Here is a 17,460-nt window from a genome sequence, read left to right as displayed (position 1 = left end):
ACACCACATAACAAACCTGACATCATACTCACCAATAAAAAGAAGAAATTAACACAACTAATTGAAATATCCATACCCAACACAACAAATATACAGAAGAAAACAGGGGAAAAAATTGAAAAATACATCCAACTGGCTGAGGAAGTCAAGGACATGTGGCATCAGGATAAAGTCGACATTATCCCAATTATACTATCAACTACAGGAGTCATACCTCACAATATTCACCAGTACATCAATGCAATACAGCTACATCCAAACATATATATACAATTACAAAAATCTGTAATTATTGATACTTGTTCAATTACCCGAAAGTTCCTAAATGCAATATAACATATACCATACAGTTACAAGGAAGTCACGCTTGACCGAGGTCCGTGTCACGTTCCATTTTTAACCAGACTTAAGTCTGAGAAAAAAAAGTCAATAATAATAATAATAATAATAATAATAATAATAATAATAAACCGTTCGATACGTAAACACATTTCATGCTTTCTGAACAGAATTGAAAAAAACCGGACAAACGTGTGGGAAATTATTTTTCCAAGAGTAAAAAATAAAATAGATTAGAGAAAAATTCGACGCGCTTTGGAATGATCCATAAAATCACCTATAGCGTATGAGGTGCTGGTTGAAAGTCAATGTGTGACTGAGCATTTTAAATAGTAGTAGAGGACATTTGCCTCATAGAATATCTCTGTGTGATCACACGTCGCTAACATTTGAGCATCTCAGCCACCATACATGATTTCGAGCGTCATTTAAACGCTTCAAAGGTTTCTTTGATCTGTTTTGTTTCTTATTTTTAGACAGATCAGTTTACGAAACATCTGACAATTTGTCAATTAAAAAAAATTATAATATTTGTTTATTGCCCATCCAGTCGCTGTGTTGAAGTCCCTTTAAATAAGCAGACTCGTCCATTGGTTATGTGACTTCATTAGTAATCTGCGCTATTTCCTTTTCCGTGCGGTATTTTTACATTGTTTTAGTCCTATTGATTTGATTTTGAAGCCAGCTTTCAGACTTGCTGTAAGTTCTACCGAAGACGGTGGCGCAGTGGTTAGCACGCTCTTTCTCGCATTCGGGAGGGCAACGTTTCAGATCGCCGACCGGAATTTGTTTTCCGACCTCGCCAAGTAGTCATAAGTGGCGAACCTGTTAACAAAGCCTCGCCAACCCGGACGATTATCGGTTTCTCTTAGCGTTACTGAAGAGGTAAACTTGGAATCGTTTTGATCTGTCCATCTGCTTTCTCGCTCCCCCTCGGTCTTACCTTTCATAATTTTTGTTTTTATAGCCCAAATAACTAGAGAATTTTTTGATAGAAGAAACGCGCCTGGGGAGATACTGTGTTGCTTAGTAATGGACGCAAAAGTTCTTTCGGTCCATTATATGCGCAGCATCGTGCGCCAGCACCAAAGCTGAAATGCATCACTATGCTGCTTGTCTCTAGCCGCAACCGTAAATGAAGACTAAAATCACGAGTGTTGATACCTGCTGGATCTTCGTGTTGTTCCGCTCTGTTCTCCCAGATAGAGGTAAGCTGCTTCATACCCGCTCGCCCTAGCTTGATCCACCTGCTGATCTTCACAACTTGGCATGTGGCAGACGCTTGGCCTAATATAGGTGAAAGAACGCAAGACTTCCAGTTACTTTAATCGACTTATGATTTGCACCTATCCTCTTCGAATATCGGACATATGGCCTTCGATCAGGAGTTTCTGCTTGCAAAGATAGACGTGTAATCCGTGTGATAAGACTAAGGTCTAGTAGATTAGCAAGTTAGTTTTCGCCGCTGGCTAGACGAACAGTGTCATCGGCAAATATAGAAAATAGAGAGTTCTGCCATCAGTTGAAATGTATTTCGTCCAGCCATCGAGACCTCTCCAAACGAGATGTTTGGCAATGAGTTACTGTGACAACCCGCCATAGCATTAAAAGAAATGCTGCGCTATGTTCCCTTTGAAAGAGCGCGGCCTATTACTTTCGTCATTTTTAGTTTTTCCAATCCGAAGCTTGTGCTCAGACTGCAGTGATCTTGTCGTCGACGGGAAGTTGAACACACTATTTCTTGCCACGCGAGTAGCCGCGCGATGTGAGGCGTCTTGTCACGGTCCGTGCCGCTCATCCAGTCGGAGGTTAGAGTCCTCCCTCGGTCATTAGGGTGTGTGTCGTCTATAGCGTAAGTTGGATTAAGTAGTGTGTAAGCTTAGTTTGGTCCCATAAGACCTTACCACAAATTTAAAAAAAAAAAATCTTCCACTCGTTATTGTAGTTTATCTGCACGCAAGAGAAACAATAGTGGAATCAGCAAAACGCAAGTGTATTCGTTGTCCCTTTTTGGTTTTGAAGTGTAAGAATCTGATAAATCTCTTAGAACTTTCGGGAAGAATTTTGATAGCACGGAGTCTCATTGCCGGTATCGTCTTAATTCTGTATTTCTCCCTATCGTGAAGAAGCGTAATAGAAACAGCAGTGCCCTGTTTCTGAAGAATTGTTACCACAGATCAGTATCTCAGTGAAATATTCTGCCATTGTGAAATGAAATGATTGTATGGCATTACTCGTATTGGTCGACAGACGTCGTCTGGCTTTGTTAGGCTGCATGGTGCAACTTTTTTCTATTTGACGCCATTTCGGCGACCGGCGCGTCGCTGTGATGAAGATGATATTAAATGATTGTCTACAGTCGTCTACTACAGAAATACCCAGTCCCCGAGCGAAAAGAGATATTCGACCAGCAGGGAACCAAACAGTGCCCCCCCCCCCCCCCCTCCCTCCCGATGAGGAGGCAGTGACGCTAACCAACAAACCACGAACGGCTGACGTTATTGTATGGTATTCGTGGTAATATTCGCCGTGATATATAGATTCGATGTATTAAGCAGATTGTAGATGTCGTATCTTGCGCATGTCAGTCACCCCGTACAGACACTGCACTCTTCGGTGCCCGCTGTTTTTTATTATAGCCCTAGTGCTGATGACTTTGCCGTGTGACGTCCTTAAACAATAACGATATCAGTTCACGCTTTTACTCTGTCTTTATGTTGTTATATTTGTAAATACTTACTTTCGTGTAGATGACAGCGAACTATTGACACCAGCTGCGTAGACCCTTAATGTTAAGTGTCGCTAGTCGTTTCGAAATGCTGTGCAACAGGCGCAGGCGGTGTCGGCTTCAGCTTAAGGCGGCTGTTAAGAGATCGTGCTGAGCGTGTTTGCACATCGGCTCAGCCAACTGGTTAGACGCCCTGCTCCTCGCTGCTTACACAACCCGGCGGCGGCTCCAGGGTGCAGTCTGCGCGTCTTCCCAGTCGCAGCTTAGACTTGGGCCCGTATTACACTATAAATGAACTTCGCCAATTTATTATTATTATTAATTAGCTGCGTCCCGCGGTATTAGTCGCGGTTAAACATCTATTAATATAGGAATGTTAATGCCGAAACCTACAATCCACTCGTATGCGCCATCACAGAAGTTCTCTGTTCGACGTACTGAGTTGCGAGCCACATGCGGCCTACCACACCGCGCGACATCGAAGAAGAAAAAGAAGTTTAAAACGAAAGGTGAAGGTGACAATACTCGTCGCTGACAACTCGCTCGTTTACTCGAGGAAAATTTTTTTACGTCACCGTATAGTGAATTACCAGATTTGACAGCAAAAGGGAGTAAATAATATCAAGATTGGACAGGCCTAGCGTGGAAAATATCATTTTTCTGGAAAATATCATTTTTCTTGGTGTGTTTGAAAAGGGAAGTTTTTTTTTTTTTAAGAAGGTAACCTACGTATGTGTTAATTCATATCATTGGCTACCTCCATTCCAATGTCCATCCAAATCCGTCCAGTCGCTTCATCGTGAATGAGTAACGAACACAGTAACGCGAAGAAAGTAACCAATTTCTGGTTTGGTTCCGCGCAAATTTTGTAATATTCGTTCGTGCAGCGTCGCCATACGGCCCCGCGCCCGTGTGAGCTGTTAACAGCGGACACGCTCGCATCTCATAACCACTGAAAGCCTAGCACGATGTCCCTCTGTCGTACAGCGTTTAAATGACGCCGTCGTTGCGAGTCTCCAAGCGTCTCAGAAGCTGTTAAGATAGCCCTGACCCTTAGCGTACAAAATGCAACGGCTTTGTATGGAGATACAGATTAAACAGTTTAGGAGTGTATAAACATTGTATTCATTATGTAGGACGTATTAAACAGTAAAACAATTTTCACAAAAACAGTACGGTTCAAAAGTAAGAGTAGGCTAATAAGTTTTGTTTGTTTTCCGAAGTGCACAATTTTACATTCCTGGACATTTAAATGGAATTACATTCAAATTGCCAGTCTCTGCATCACTTTGAAATATTAGCGTAATATTGCTGCACATTTGTACAGCTTTTCCAAATAGCGGTTCCTTACAGATAACCGCATCATATACGAAAAGTTTGGGATCACTATTAATTTTGTCTGGAAGTTCATCAACATAATTTCAGCAGCAAGGATCCCAAAACACTTCCCTGGCGGTACACCTCGAGTTATCGGTATATCATTGTGTCGCTGTCCTCCCATCCAAGATAGGTGTGCCCTGCCAAGAAATCGTCAACGGAGTCACAAGTTTTTGTTTGCTACCCCATATAATGGCAATTTTTGTTTATAAACTGTCGATTTAAGGTTACAAAGTAATCTTACGATCTACTCTACGGTCTTCGATTTTTCCCATACTAACATTACTTGAAGCTCAATGCGTGGCCATTGAGTTCCGAAAGCAGTACAACGCATTTCTGCAAGAAACTGGAAAAAATCGCTTTTGCAGATTACATTTTCGAGCGCTGTTAAGTACAAAATATGTGGAGTTCACGAATGTAGACTGCTGTAGCTCAGGGTGTAGCTCTAGTAATCGCTCAAAATGTTTGGTTCGAATCTCGCTAGTAATATCTTTCTACTTCAAGGTGCATTTTTGTAAACAAATGAAAACGTTAATTAACAAATATTGAATCGCAGTTTTAATAAACATAGCATATTTATATTTTTAATTATTAATCGCGCGAAGAAGATAGTGTGATATGTATCAAAATTTGAAACGCCAAATAGATAAAAATAAGTTTTTATTTTTAGTGATTGAGCAGTAGAACTAATCTATATGACTCTTTTAGTTAAGAATTAGGCATAGCGCATGTCTCCATTAAATTTTCTTTTATACGATCAGCAACAAAAAATACAGTGATATGTTTATTAAATACAATTAATCAGTATTTGTCAATTAACATTTCCATTTATTGATAAATAGAGAACTTAAAGTAAAAAGACTTAATAGTGGAGAGATTCGAACCAGTGACTTGAGATTAGTAGACTTCGACGCTACACACTCAGCTGTTCGTTGTTGTTATTATTATTGTTCGAATTTGGCCAACACAATCCACTTGAAATAGATGATGTAAAACATTATTTTCCCTATTTTAGGTTTCCCTTGAATTAATTTATTCTTCTGTGTGGTTCTCTTTCTTCTGTCCATCTCCTCTACTCTTCAGTGTTTTGTACTGGGAACCCGTGATTTCTTGTACTTTTCCTTGAATTCATGTCGTTTTCCTGTGTCTTTGTGTGTTATTCCCAATTCCTCTATACTTTTCGTGACTTCCATAAACCATGAAATTTGGATTTCGGATTTTTGTGAATGAAGTTGAATATTTTTTTGTCGGCGTCTTGTTATCCATTACTTCATGCGATAATAAAAAGTAATGTTCCGCTTTCTCATTGTGTCTGTTAATATTCTTAGTTTTCCATACACCCCCTTGTTCCGTTTGTTTCCAAATCCCGTTTTTATACTTCGGAGCGGCGACTATGTCAACGACAGCAAAATAAGTTGTACTTACGGCCCTCGGAAATTTTGGAAGAAATTTTATTTTATAATTTTTTAATTTAGTATTATGTCGTACTGCATTAAGAAATTGGTGCCTTCAAATAAAGAAAATCGAAGACTGCCAGTGACATCACATACAAAATACACGAACGAACATGATCGCTAAGTCCGTCAGTTCATGCACCGTGATCTTCGGCGGGTCCCATGGGCTCGTGGCGGGAACTGGTAAGAACGCTGCGCGTTCGCGCGTGCGCACAGCCAAGTGTTTTTTAAACCGCACGACTGCCGCCCAAGAAGCCTTGCTTGAGCCGTGGGTAGGGGGAAACGTCGCGAGTGTGTGTGTCGGCAGCGGGGAGCTCGGAGCAGTGCAGTGCAGTGCGAAATCCTGCCGCGTCCAGTCATCTGTTATCTGTGCCAACGCCGTTGCTGCGAGCGCGTGACGTCAGAGTGCTGCAGGGCAGTCGAGTGTGCCAATCATTCGTCGTGTGATCTCGAGACTACTGTGCAGCTACTTTATTTGCTGTGTTCGAGCGTCAAGTTGTGATGTACGCAGTCGCAGAATACTTCGCAGATACTCGGTGGCCACTGGTTTGAAATTCTAACGTTGCACTTGTCCTTAGGGCACTGTTGCTACAGGCGCCAGTTTCTCAGCGCGTGGATAATAAGCAGCTAGCGATCGACGAAGGCGTCAGTCGTTATCATCTGGCAAAACGCCCAGACGAGATATCGGCGCAGCTTTTTCCTTCTCTTGTCACAACCTTGACACCAGGGTTTTCGCTGAGCGAGAGCCGAAAAATTATACAGTTGGCTAGATAATCGTATGAAGCTTCTATTTCTGTAGGGCTCTTCAGCAGAAACCTTATTTCACAGCTGCTACTTTCAGCTTAACTGTTTCCCTTCATTCATGACACGCTGTTAGTACTCTGTAGCAAACTCAAACCACTGCAGGAAACTTCATCATAAACAGTTGGATAGCGTCATTCCATCCTTCAGACAACTATCGTAGATCTGTAGGATACTCTTGCCCTGGTTTTTTTATCTCCATCGTGTCCTGAACTACAGTGAAACCCTCTGTTCGCCCCTTCGTGCCACCTTAAATAGTGCATTTCATTGCTTGACTTACTAGTAGAGATCGAAGGTGAATATAAGTATCGTTTCATCTGTTACAACTGTCTCTGTTTACTTAATCAGTGCTTTGTTCTGCTGTTGTACGATGCCAATACCGACGCATTGCCTCAGTTGCAGAGAAACATTTTAGTAAGTAACACCTTCAGCGAGAGCACTCCAGTCTATTGACAGGCAGAGGTTTAGGTTTTTGTACTAGACGTGTAATCCCATTATGTCTTGCAGTGTGGTGCTGTGCGTGGGCGGAACACATTTCCATTCGAGCTTCCAGTAGCAGTGCGGATGTGACAGTCTGCTAAAGCTACTCCAGACAAATCTCGTTCATTCAGAAGTCGGCGTGCAAGGATTTACGGGTGCTACAGTGTGTGGTGAGACCGCGAGCGGTCGCCAGAGAGAAGATAAAGGCGCGTTACGCAGTTGGAGAATCAGTGACGGACTTCCCATCGTCCGATAAAAAGAGCAGTTCCCGAGGAAACGCGCCACTCGAGTGTGCGTCCCATTGAATGGCGATATCGCTGATGACGTCGCTTCTGCAGTGGTAACCTCTCCGGTTGTCAGTGCTCGCGGCAGCGATAATGTTCTGTACGGGCTGGCAAACTCGAAGGTGGGAGTGAACCATCGGTGGTACACACTAAAACTAGTGGACTGCTTTGAAAGTTCTGTATTGCCTGCGCCAGTTGAGGATGAGTGCTTAAGAAGATCGACGGCTGGGTGCACTCGCAGTGGACTGTCGCTGTAAACACAGCTTGGTGATATTGGCGTCTCGTAGTGACACTATCTTTGTGCTGTTTGGGTTCTTGCGCCTGTGTGAAATTAAGCAATTGAAGAAAGTGGTGTGTCTTCAGTGATGAGCACGCTTTTGCGCATTTCACGATATTGACGTGTAGATCACGTTAGAATTTGTGTGGCGTCTGAGTGCATCTGTGTATTAGAGGTGTGTAGAGTTATGATAAAGTGCCCAAGTTACATGCGGTCTCGCCTCATTGAGACCGTCTTGTTCGCATTACCGTGAGTGCCGGTCACGACGCCAATCACATCTCGACAAGCCTTGTGGACCTGCTTCTTCAGAGACATACCGTGGTCGCATTGAGGACACCACCCACTTATGGTAGTGCCAGATGGTTCCCATCTGGACCAGCATCGTCGACGTTACCTTGGTCGCATCTACACTCATCTCCTCGAGCCTGTCGTGGTCACTATCGGGACCCCTTTTGCTCGAGTACCAGTAGCTACGTCGATCGCATCTGCGACAGCCTTGTAGACACTGCTGGAATCGCCTCGTCTCGTGGAGCCTGTCGTTGGAAGAATCCCCCTCCCCTTCCCGGTGATCGAGTGGCAGTTGTTATCCATCTGGACCAGCTTCGCCGACCCTCCCCTGCTGGATTGCGGACCCCTCTGTGCTGGAGAGTCGGCGGCAGCAGAGAGCTATGGCGCCCAACCTGGAGGAGCGTTCGCTGGTGCTGCCCCGCGGCCAGCGCTCGGGAGGGGCGGCCGCCTGGCACCAGATGGCGGACACGGCAGTGGTGCGGTCTCGGCGCGAGCACCTGGCCGTCAAGGAGGCGCTGACCGCCTCCCAAGGCATCGCCCCCGGCCCAGACCTGCCGCCCACCGCCGCCCCCGCGCCTGCCGCCGGCAACCTGCGCACCTTTCTCAGGAAGCTCCGACAGGCCATACGTGAGTTCCCAGTCTATAGCTGCGCACACGGTGGACGCCCATGTAGTGTAGAGCTGGTTATGAATACCAGAAGAACCGGATCTTCCTGGGGATCCGTGCTGAACAATAATCAGTTGGATTTTTGCCAATCCTCACATAGCTCGTCCAATTCCCAATCAGATGCTAAAGGAACAGTACCGTCATTTCGTATGTTCCTCATTGATTGGAATAATATACCGCGCCCTTTGTTTGTCTCTTCTGCTGTTTATCTCTAGATAAAGCCACAGTTCTCCCTGGGATCGCTGCGCGTCAGTATAACATTGTTGTATATCGAATGGTATACATACCGCAAAAATGAACTTTAATCTTGAGAGGTTCTAGAGAAAAGTACGCGCAGCATATTTGAAACATACTATGGATGCACGAGGTGCCCTCATTGGATGCACCAGGTGTCCTCATTGGAATATGGTACTTAAAATCACACTACAACTTTCGCAATCGGACCTCATTAGCATGTAATTTGTGCTGGAACTTGTCCAGTTTCCTACTAAAGGCAGTCTCTCCGTGCATCTATACCGCGATCAGTGAAGTATGTACCCAGAAGAGGTTAGCATTTTTTTCGCCTTCTTAGGCATTTCATTCTTAATAACTAACAGATAATATCTCTCTCTCTCTCTCTCTCTCTCTCTCTCTTTCACTCACTCACTCACACACACACACACACACACACACACACACACACACACACACACGCCTAGGGCTCAGCGTTTCCGTCGCGTCTGGTCTTCCCACACATTAATCCCCACTCCTATTTCCTCAGCTTTCCTCTTTATTTTCCGTACATGACCAGAACCAAAGCTATCCAGACACCATTCGCTTCCTCTATTGATCAGGTGTTAATACGTATTCAGATACCCACCTCATCCTCCTCGATGCTGTCGTTTTAAATTACTGAAAAAAACTCCTCAGTGCTTCTGGGCGCTAAACCAATGCTCCTCGGCCTGTCAGGAAAGTAGTAGTTAAATATAGTTCTGTGGTAAACTACACATACAAAGGGCCGCGGTTCAGTTATCACCCTGTCTTAGAACGTTTTGGCACGTACAACTTACTGAACCTCTGGTAATGGTTTGTGTATGTAAAAAAAAAAAAAAAAAAAAAAAAAAAAAAAAGTCAACGTGCTCCACGGTTCGGAGTCCACCTTAAACTGCCGGACCCCATCGGTACCTGCCAGTTCATCGAGCGAGGTGGCGTTGTTGTTAACACACTGAACTCACATTCGGGAGGACGGCCTTGCAGATTTAGATTTTCCGTGATTTCCCTAAGTCGCTCTAGGCAAATGCTGGGATAGTTCTTTAAAAAGGACATGGCCGATTTCCTTCCCCACCCTTGACATAATGAGAGCTTGTGCTCCTTCTCTAATGACATCGATGTCGACGGGATGCTTACCCAATCTTCCTTCCTTTACGTGTCAGTTCAATGTCGGAGGAAGCTAAGGGTGTACCACCTCCAAAGGAAGCGTGGCTAGTAAAACACTGCGGTATTCAAACCACAATTTGTACGCTGACGATTAGTACGAAGATTTCTTCGTTGCATTATCAACAGTTCATCTCATAACTATTTAAAATTCCTCTCTCTCTTTATGACTGCTAGTGTCATGATGTTATATTTTCACCAATATGCAGAATGCTGTTTAGGACTAAAAACTTAACAATAACACCTTCTTAGAAGTGCTGCAGAACATACGATGCATTTATATAATCTCATGCTAATGTAATAAAGACTCTAATACCCATAAGTTGCCCGTATTACGGCTGAACTAATGTCCTTGCATTTGTTCTCCATTCTTCCAGTTGTTTATCATCCATTGCCACACTCTGTATTAGTAACACTGTTGCATCACTTCCTTTAAAGTAAACGACAGGAAACGCTCATAACCCGTGTATTCCTGGAGACGCTGAGGTGTTGGACAGACTGTGATTTCCTTAACTGTGGGAACGTATACGCCAGACTGCTCATTGTCCACACCAAGGACCGAGAGCGAGATGAGGACAGTCGTAACACACTATGATGGTATTCGGGAGGACACCGGTGCAAATCCCCGTCCTGCCATCCAGATGCAGGTTTTCCATGGTATCCCTAAGACATCTAACGAAAATGCCAGGATGGTTCCTTCGAAAGAGCACAGTCATTTAGCCGGCCGAAGTGGCCGTGCGGTTAAAGGCGCTGCAGTCTGGAACCGCAAGACCGCTACGGTCGCCGGTTCGAATCCTGCCTCGGGCATGGATGTTTGTGATGTCCTTAGGTTAGTTAGGTTTAACTAGTTCTAAGTTCTAGGGGACTAATGACCTCAGCAGTTGAGCCCCATAGTGCTCAGATCCATTTGAACCACAGTCATTTACTTGTTTTCCCTTACCCAAGCGTAGCCTCAGCTGCGTATCTAATGTAGTAGTCGTCGGCAAGACGTTAAACCATGGTGTGCGTGTGTGCGTTCGTGTTTGTGTGTGATCAAGTCTCCATGTGAAAATGGAAATGAAGTCCCATGCTTCTTTACAGAGCGTAAGGGAACAATGTGGGAGGCCCGCACCGCTTTACTAGGCAAGGTCCTAATGGAGGTGGTTTGCCATTGCCTTCGTCCGACCGTAATGGGGATGAATGATGGAGATGATGATGATGATGGACACTACAACACCCAGTCATCTCGAGACAAGAAAAATCCCTGACCCCGCCGGGAATCGAACCCGGGACTCTGTGCTCGGGAAGCGAGAACGCTACCGCGAGACCACGAGCAGCGGACAAGTCTCCATGTAAGTGGGCTCAAATCGTACCCTTGGCCCATGGGTGGGGAATGTAGTACATTCGAGATGCGGCACGGATGACATCTAAGGCGCGAATACTGTCGAAGTTGGATAGGCCCAACTGGATGTGCGCCTTGGCCTCAAAGATCACCTGACCTCAGTCCTCTGGATTTTTCTGTAGGGGCTCATCTCTCAAAAGAAGTATTTTACGAGATGATCCGGGGGTGTTCGAAATAATTAGTAACTTACCGCAGAGGCGACTGCAGTGTGGCATCCAAAGGAGAGGACGACATGTGACCTTTGACAGGTGTAAGTGAACAGTTAATTGTAAATTCCTGAAGCAGTGTTAAAACAGTGTGTTCGAGATAAACATTATTATAATAACTGTAATAACTTGGGAAATAATTCAGGTATTTGTTGACGGTTTGTTTCTATAACTCTGTAACCCAACATTTTTTACGTATGCAGTACACCTCGATGTACGCGCCATTCGTGGCGTGACAGACATCTAACCTGTATCCCACGTCTCTTCAAGTGTTTTACTGGATTGCAGTCGTAACACTCAACGATGAAGAAACAGAACAAGCTGATTTGGGAAACTCGGAATTTGCTTTCGATGTCAGGCCACCACAGGTTACAGTCGATTGACCCGGACATTACGTAACTTTTTTTTCTGTGGGCCTTTTTTTTTTTTTTTTATCACGAATCAAGTGTACCAGACAGTGAGCGAACTGTCAGACTTGCGCCGCAGCGTTCCTGCAGCTATCGAAATTGATCACGAAGTTTACATCTCAAAAAATTTGTATAAATTAATATTTCATACTGAAGTCAGTGAAAACTTCTCGCAGACATAGGTCTTCATGTTTTCCTGGCGACGCGTTATCATCGTGGAAACTCGGGTTTTCTGACGGTAATGCTGCAGTGCAAGTAAGACGTGGTTTATTGGCAGAAAACTCTATTTTCAACTATATCTCGCAAACGGCTCGTTTGTGGAGTAATGCGCAATGGAACGTTTTTGCTTGTGCTGCCGTATACTTTCACCCGTGAAAGTTTTATCTATTTATTACGTTACTGTTTTCAATCCCAAGACGGGTTTGATGTGGCTCGCATGCTGGTCTATCCTGTGCAAGCCTCTTCCTTAATAAATATCCACTGCAAACTACTTCCATCTTAACCTCCTTACTTTGTCCATTCCTTTGTCTGCCTTTACAATTTTTGCCGCCCCCCCCACGCCTGAACAAACATGTGACGTAATACAAGGAGAAAACTGAAAACTTAAGTTCATTCATAGTGTACATTAAAAACAGGAAGAAGGTGATGTGCTGCCTGTATCTACATAACATGCTTTTATCTGCTTTGAAAATGGGCTAATTTACAGGTCTTCAATCTCATTTTTCACTTTCCAGCACTCACTATTCGTAATATCCAAGTGGTGATATGATCCCTGATTACAGCATGATTTTTGAGCAGTGTGTCAAAAAATTGAATAACAATAGTAATTTTTTCCGGTAGCCAAATATTTGTCATTTCGAGAAAAGAGCCAAACCTTGAGCAGACTTTTTTCTTCTGTCAGCGTGTTTCATTTAATATTTTGATTCTGTGTACCTTGTTCTTTAAAAAATCGGTTATTATTAGCGGTTTTAACAGTCCAATTAAAACTGTTCAGAAAAAACACATATCCGAAAACAGGTTGTCCCAGTGGTAACCGGATCCTTAGTCAGTTGGTAGAGGTCTGAAAACGACGATATACCACTGTAAGAGACTTCGGCTCCGCGAGAAACCATGCAGAACACAACACCTTTTGCTGTAGGGTCTACACGGCAGCTAACGCGCATTTACTGGTACACAAAGCGGGATGCGCACACAATACCAAATGCTGCAAGCAAACAAAGAAAACATTTTGAGTTATCATAAATGTAGAAAACCGCTAATAAAATCTGTTTCGTATCAAATTATTACATTTTATATTATATTTATTAGATATTGCTATATTTTAGGTATGTTTTGGGTGATATTTGACCGAAGTTAGATGTGGGCTTAATAGAAAAGTTTACAGTACAAAGATGTTACTGCACTTGGTCGTTATCGGAAATATGCGGCGCCGTTACAGTAAACAACTGCAGCGGTGACGTAGTCGCAATCCAGTCAATGCTTTCAGGTCAGTTCTGCATATACCGTCAGCCCCGGTTACTCGCTGACCCACGACTAGTCGACCGAAGCGAACGCGTTCCCACTCTAGACTGCAATTACATTGTCGTCTGTTAATACGTTTGTTCTACGCAGGCAAAAACTTCAGTATGGAATCAATGACGGCTCGTAAACAAATATTCGCAGTCTTTCGCAAACGACTCTCCTGCGGACACATGTTTTCTGGGACGTTTTTGCTTCTGTTGCTCCAATTTTTCACCCTTGTCAGATTTTCCTATTACCATACATGCTGTGTTCTCTCAGGAGACCCTACGCCGAATTATTTCTGAAGCCCAGTGCCATCTCCTTAACTCAATATGCAGAGCAAAGTGTATAGCAGAATGTTTGGAACTGCATGGCATCGGAGTTCACGGTTAATAGCAGACGTGTGCGTATTTTTTTTCAGCTGGAATTGCTTAGTAGTATCATTTTCCACAGTTCCAAACCGTCGATTCTAACCTTGTCTGGCTGTTGCTGAGTAAAGAAGCTGATTCACCCGCCCACCCTGGGGGGCGTGAACGTCGTAAATTTCGTAACTGTGTGTATCCTGAGTCGTCGGGACTCTGCTGCGCTTTACGACTGTCGTGGTATTTTTAAAAGTTGCGTGACCACATACATCGGTCACCACGACAGGAGTCGCTAGGGTTCTGGAGTCGGATTTCAGGAGGTCCTGTACCTTTCCTGGAATTCTACTGGGTCCACACGAATTTCCCGTCACACAGACGGACCATTTTGCAGTCGTCCTTTAGACCCTCCCAACTGTATAGGGGACACCAGGTACAGAGTGGAACAATTAAACTGAAATTGCGCTATTGTAAATTCTTATTTTTCAAAGGAATGAAATTACTTTGACACTTCAAGGCTATGAGGGTACAGTAGGATTGTACGTTGCTCAGTCATAGGCGTTTTATACGAAGTGAAGACTTTGAAATGCATTTTGTAAAGTCGGTTAAAAGTGCGTTAGCCGGTGAGCTGCCATGTGAGTCCGTGAGCTGCCATGGTATTTGCAGAAGAACATTAACATTCGCTCTTATTTTAAGAAAATCACGGAAAATCTGAATTCGTTTTTGAGAATTTGAATCCCGTTCGTCTCCGTTGCGAGTCCACAGCCTTAAGCACTGCTCCGACTCGCTTGGTCAGAAAAACTACTCACATTTTTCAACTAATTTTATCTTCCATTAGACAACAAATATTAGGAAATGTGAGCAAAGAATTTTGCGGTTGGAAACTAAGCTGCTGAAAGTGTGTGACAAATGGTGTTAATCATTTTATTATTCTAGTATTGCACATTTGTTTCTGGACTATGGTTGACTGCAACTGTGTAGATTTCTACATTAATACTCCGAAAATCACTGAAGTGTATGGCTTAGGGTACGTCCCACTGTACCAGTTTTTGGGGATTTTTCGCGTTTCATTCGCGCGTGGAGCACGGGAGGAATCACTTTTTAAATGGCTCTGCGCGTGATCATCCAGGGTTTATACGCTCCGGAACAACCGGGAAATTCGCGAGAAACCCGGGATGTTTTTAGAATTACAAGAATTTATTTTAGTTTTCAGTTAAATTTTTGTAATTTTAAGAGGTAAGAATTGAACTCTAACAAAGAACTTTACTTTCGGGCGCTACGGCAGATTAATACTGCAGCATCAAAACGTAAACGAGAGAATAACTCCAAAATAAAACTTTAGTTGCAAAGGAAATACGCCATTTATAACAACAAACGGTGTACACATAAGCGTCTAATAACAGGAAAATGTGTGAAAGACTGTGCAAGACTTAGTAACAACAAACTGCTTTCGAAGTCTGTCTCGTTTCGATGAGCATGACGTCATAACTGATTAAATTTCTAACTTGTCCGGGAAATAATGCGAATTTTCCTTTTATACAAGGTGAATTATGTTTACGTTCAACTTCGCTCGTTAGTCCTATTCGGTTTGGGTCTGGAGAGTGATTATGTAATCTCCTTTGTTGGCACACTGCGGTTTCTCAGCATTGTACCAATAAACCCAAGTCTACCACTTGTTTTGCGCATGATTGGTCCTATGTAAGTATATGAAATGGAAATATCAGAAAGTGCTACACCCAGGTTTTTGTATGAGCTGGCCGATTACAGCTGTGACTCACTGACATTACAGTCACAGGATACCAGGGCCTTTCGTTTTGTGAAGTGCAAAATTTTACATTTCCTTATACTTAAAACAAGTTGCCTGTATTTGCAATGCTTTGAAAACTTATCAAGGTCTTGCCTGAATATTTGTGCAGCTTCTTTCAGATAGTACTTTATTAGAGATAACTGCATCATAATCTCTGAGGTTGCTGGTAATATTGTCCGTAATGCCGTTAACACACAACATTTACAGCAAAGCATCCAATGTTTCCTGAGTCCCACTCAAAGTTACATCTATCGACAACTTTACATACAATTAAGTTCCAGCGTCCTCTCTGCAAAAAAAAAAAAAAAAAAAGGGGGGGGGAAAGCTGGTAGAAAGTAGGGTGAGGGGGGGAGGAAGAAGATTAAATCTTAGTCTCGTCTACGAAGAGGTTGTTAGAGACTGAGTTAATGCCCGAATGGGGTATTAATGGGCAAGGAAACCGAATGTCCTTTTCAAATGAGCCATCCCAGTATTTCTCTAAGTGCTCGAGGGGAAAAACGGCAAATGTAAATCTCTATGGGCGGACGTGAATTTAACTGTCAATGTCCTGAATGCGAGTCCAGTGTAGAACGGAGAGCTGACGAGGTTGCCGTCTGGTATGGACTCTTAAATGTGCGCGTGCATACAGTTCCAATGCTCCGATAAAATGTCGTAGAATGATGTGAAAACAGCCTACAGTACTCTTTCCGTCGTACTGGAGTACTAAAATCTTTCTGGACCCCCTAACTCATTTAAGTCCGCCGTCGGCTCCATGATGGGGAAGCAATGAGATTTTTATTTATCTCCACACGCACAGAGCCACTAGGTTTGCTTTTGCGCCTATTCCAAAATGCTCTGCCCTTCGTGAGCGAGTTTTGAATGTTATTTCCACGTGAGGTCCCTTACCACGCAGATAAATTGGTGACAGTCATACGAGACGCTGTCTGGTAATGAGGCCTGTAGTGGTGCCGGAGAACTGACAGTGGAGTTGCTTCATCTTCTGCAGACAGTCTGAACGTCGTTCCGTCATTACGTAATACCTCCGCCGATTTATCTGCTCAGCATAGGACAGCAACGGCATTTAGTAAGTTGCGGCAATGTGCAATATTACGGGCCCATCACAACAGGCAGAAATCTGTAGTGCTGGTTCACGCTAAGTAGAAGACATTCACTGGCGTAGAGGTGGAAAGGCTTGCGTTGATTGCTCTCATTCCTCAGCCACGTTTTACAGTATAGAGAAAACAGGTTACGGCCATTAGCTTAACACACATTATCACTCACAGTATCGCTGACGAAGAAATGACAAGAGATGGAAACATGAATTCGTGTCTTTGAGATAAATTACCAGATAATGAGGCCGAAGAGCGAGGAAAGGTAAATGTTTCTGATAAGCAGATTACGGTCGGTGAAGTATTCCAGTAACAGATAGTGATTAACTCTTAACAGTTAATATTTGACGCGACCAGTGTCGATTCTCTGCGTGTCTATTTGTGCTCCTCCTCTGTGTGATCGTCATCATCCCTCCAGCTGTATGAACAAGAGCTTTTCCAACGGAGTATGTGGGAATGGCCTCATTTAGGAAATGGATTTGAAGGAGAGGAGTGGATTAATGTGTCACAAGGATATGTACCATTTAAATCAAACACATTTCTAGTCCCTATCTGGAATGACGCCGTAGGACCTCTCTCTGCTTATTCTCATCATACCTGCCCGA

The 17,460-nt window shown here is 43.6% G+C and overlaps 1 protein-coding gene across 5 annotated transcripts in view; it reads left to right on the top strand.

Annotated features, from left to right (window-relative positions):
* LOC126106762 (glycogen synthase kinase-3 beta) overlaps nucleotides 1–17,460 on the top strand; it is a 323,063-nt gene that overhangs the window by 158,462 nt on the left and 147,141 nt on the right. Inside the window, exon 2 of one of the 5 annotated variants that reach the window (XM_049913136.1) lies at nucleotides 7,207–8,655. The exons of 3 other annotated variants lie outside the window; for them this stretch is intronic. In XM_049913136.1, the coding sequence (XP_049769093.1) occupies nucleotides 8,409–8,655 (247 nt within the window). In that variant the 5' untranslated portion in view covers nucleotides 7,207–8,408. Of the gene's footprint in view, nucleotides 1–6,680; nucleotides 8,656–17,460 lie in introns of those variants that run through there. One more of the 5 variants, XM_049913135.1, reaches the window with a different exon arrangement.

This window comes from Schistocerca cancellata, chromosome 10, assembly GCF_023864275.1.
Source record: "Schistocerca cancellata isolate TAMUIC-IGC-003103 chromosome 10, iqSchCanc2.1, whole genome shotgun sequence".
In the NCBI taxonomy this organism is placed as follows: Eukaryota; Metazoa; Arthropoda; class Insecta; order Orthoptera; family Acrididae; genus Schistocerca; species Schistocerca cancellata.
Note: the sequence above shows the minus strand (reverse complement) of the source record. Positions and strands in the feature narration are given on the sequence as shown.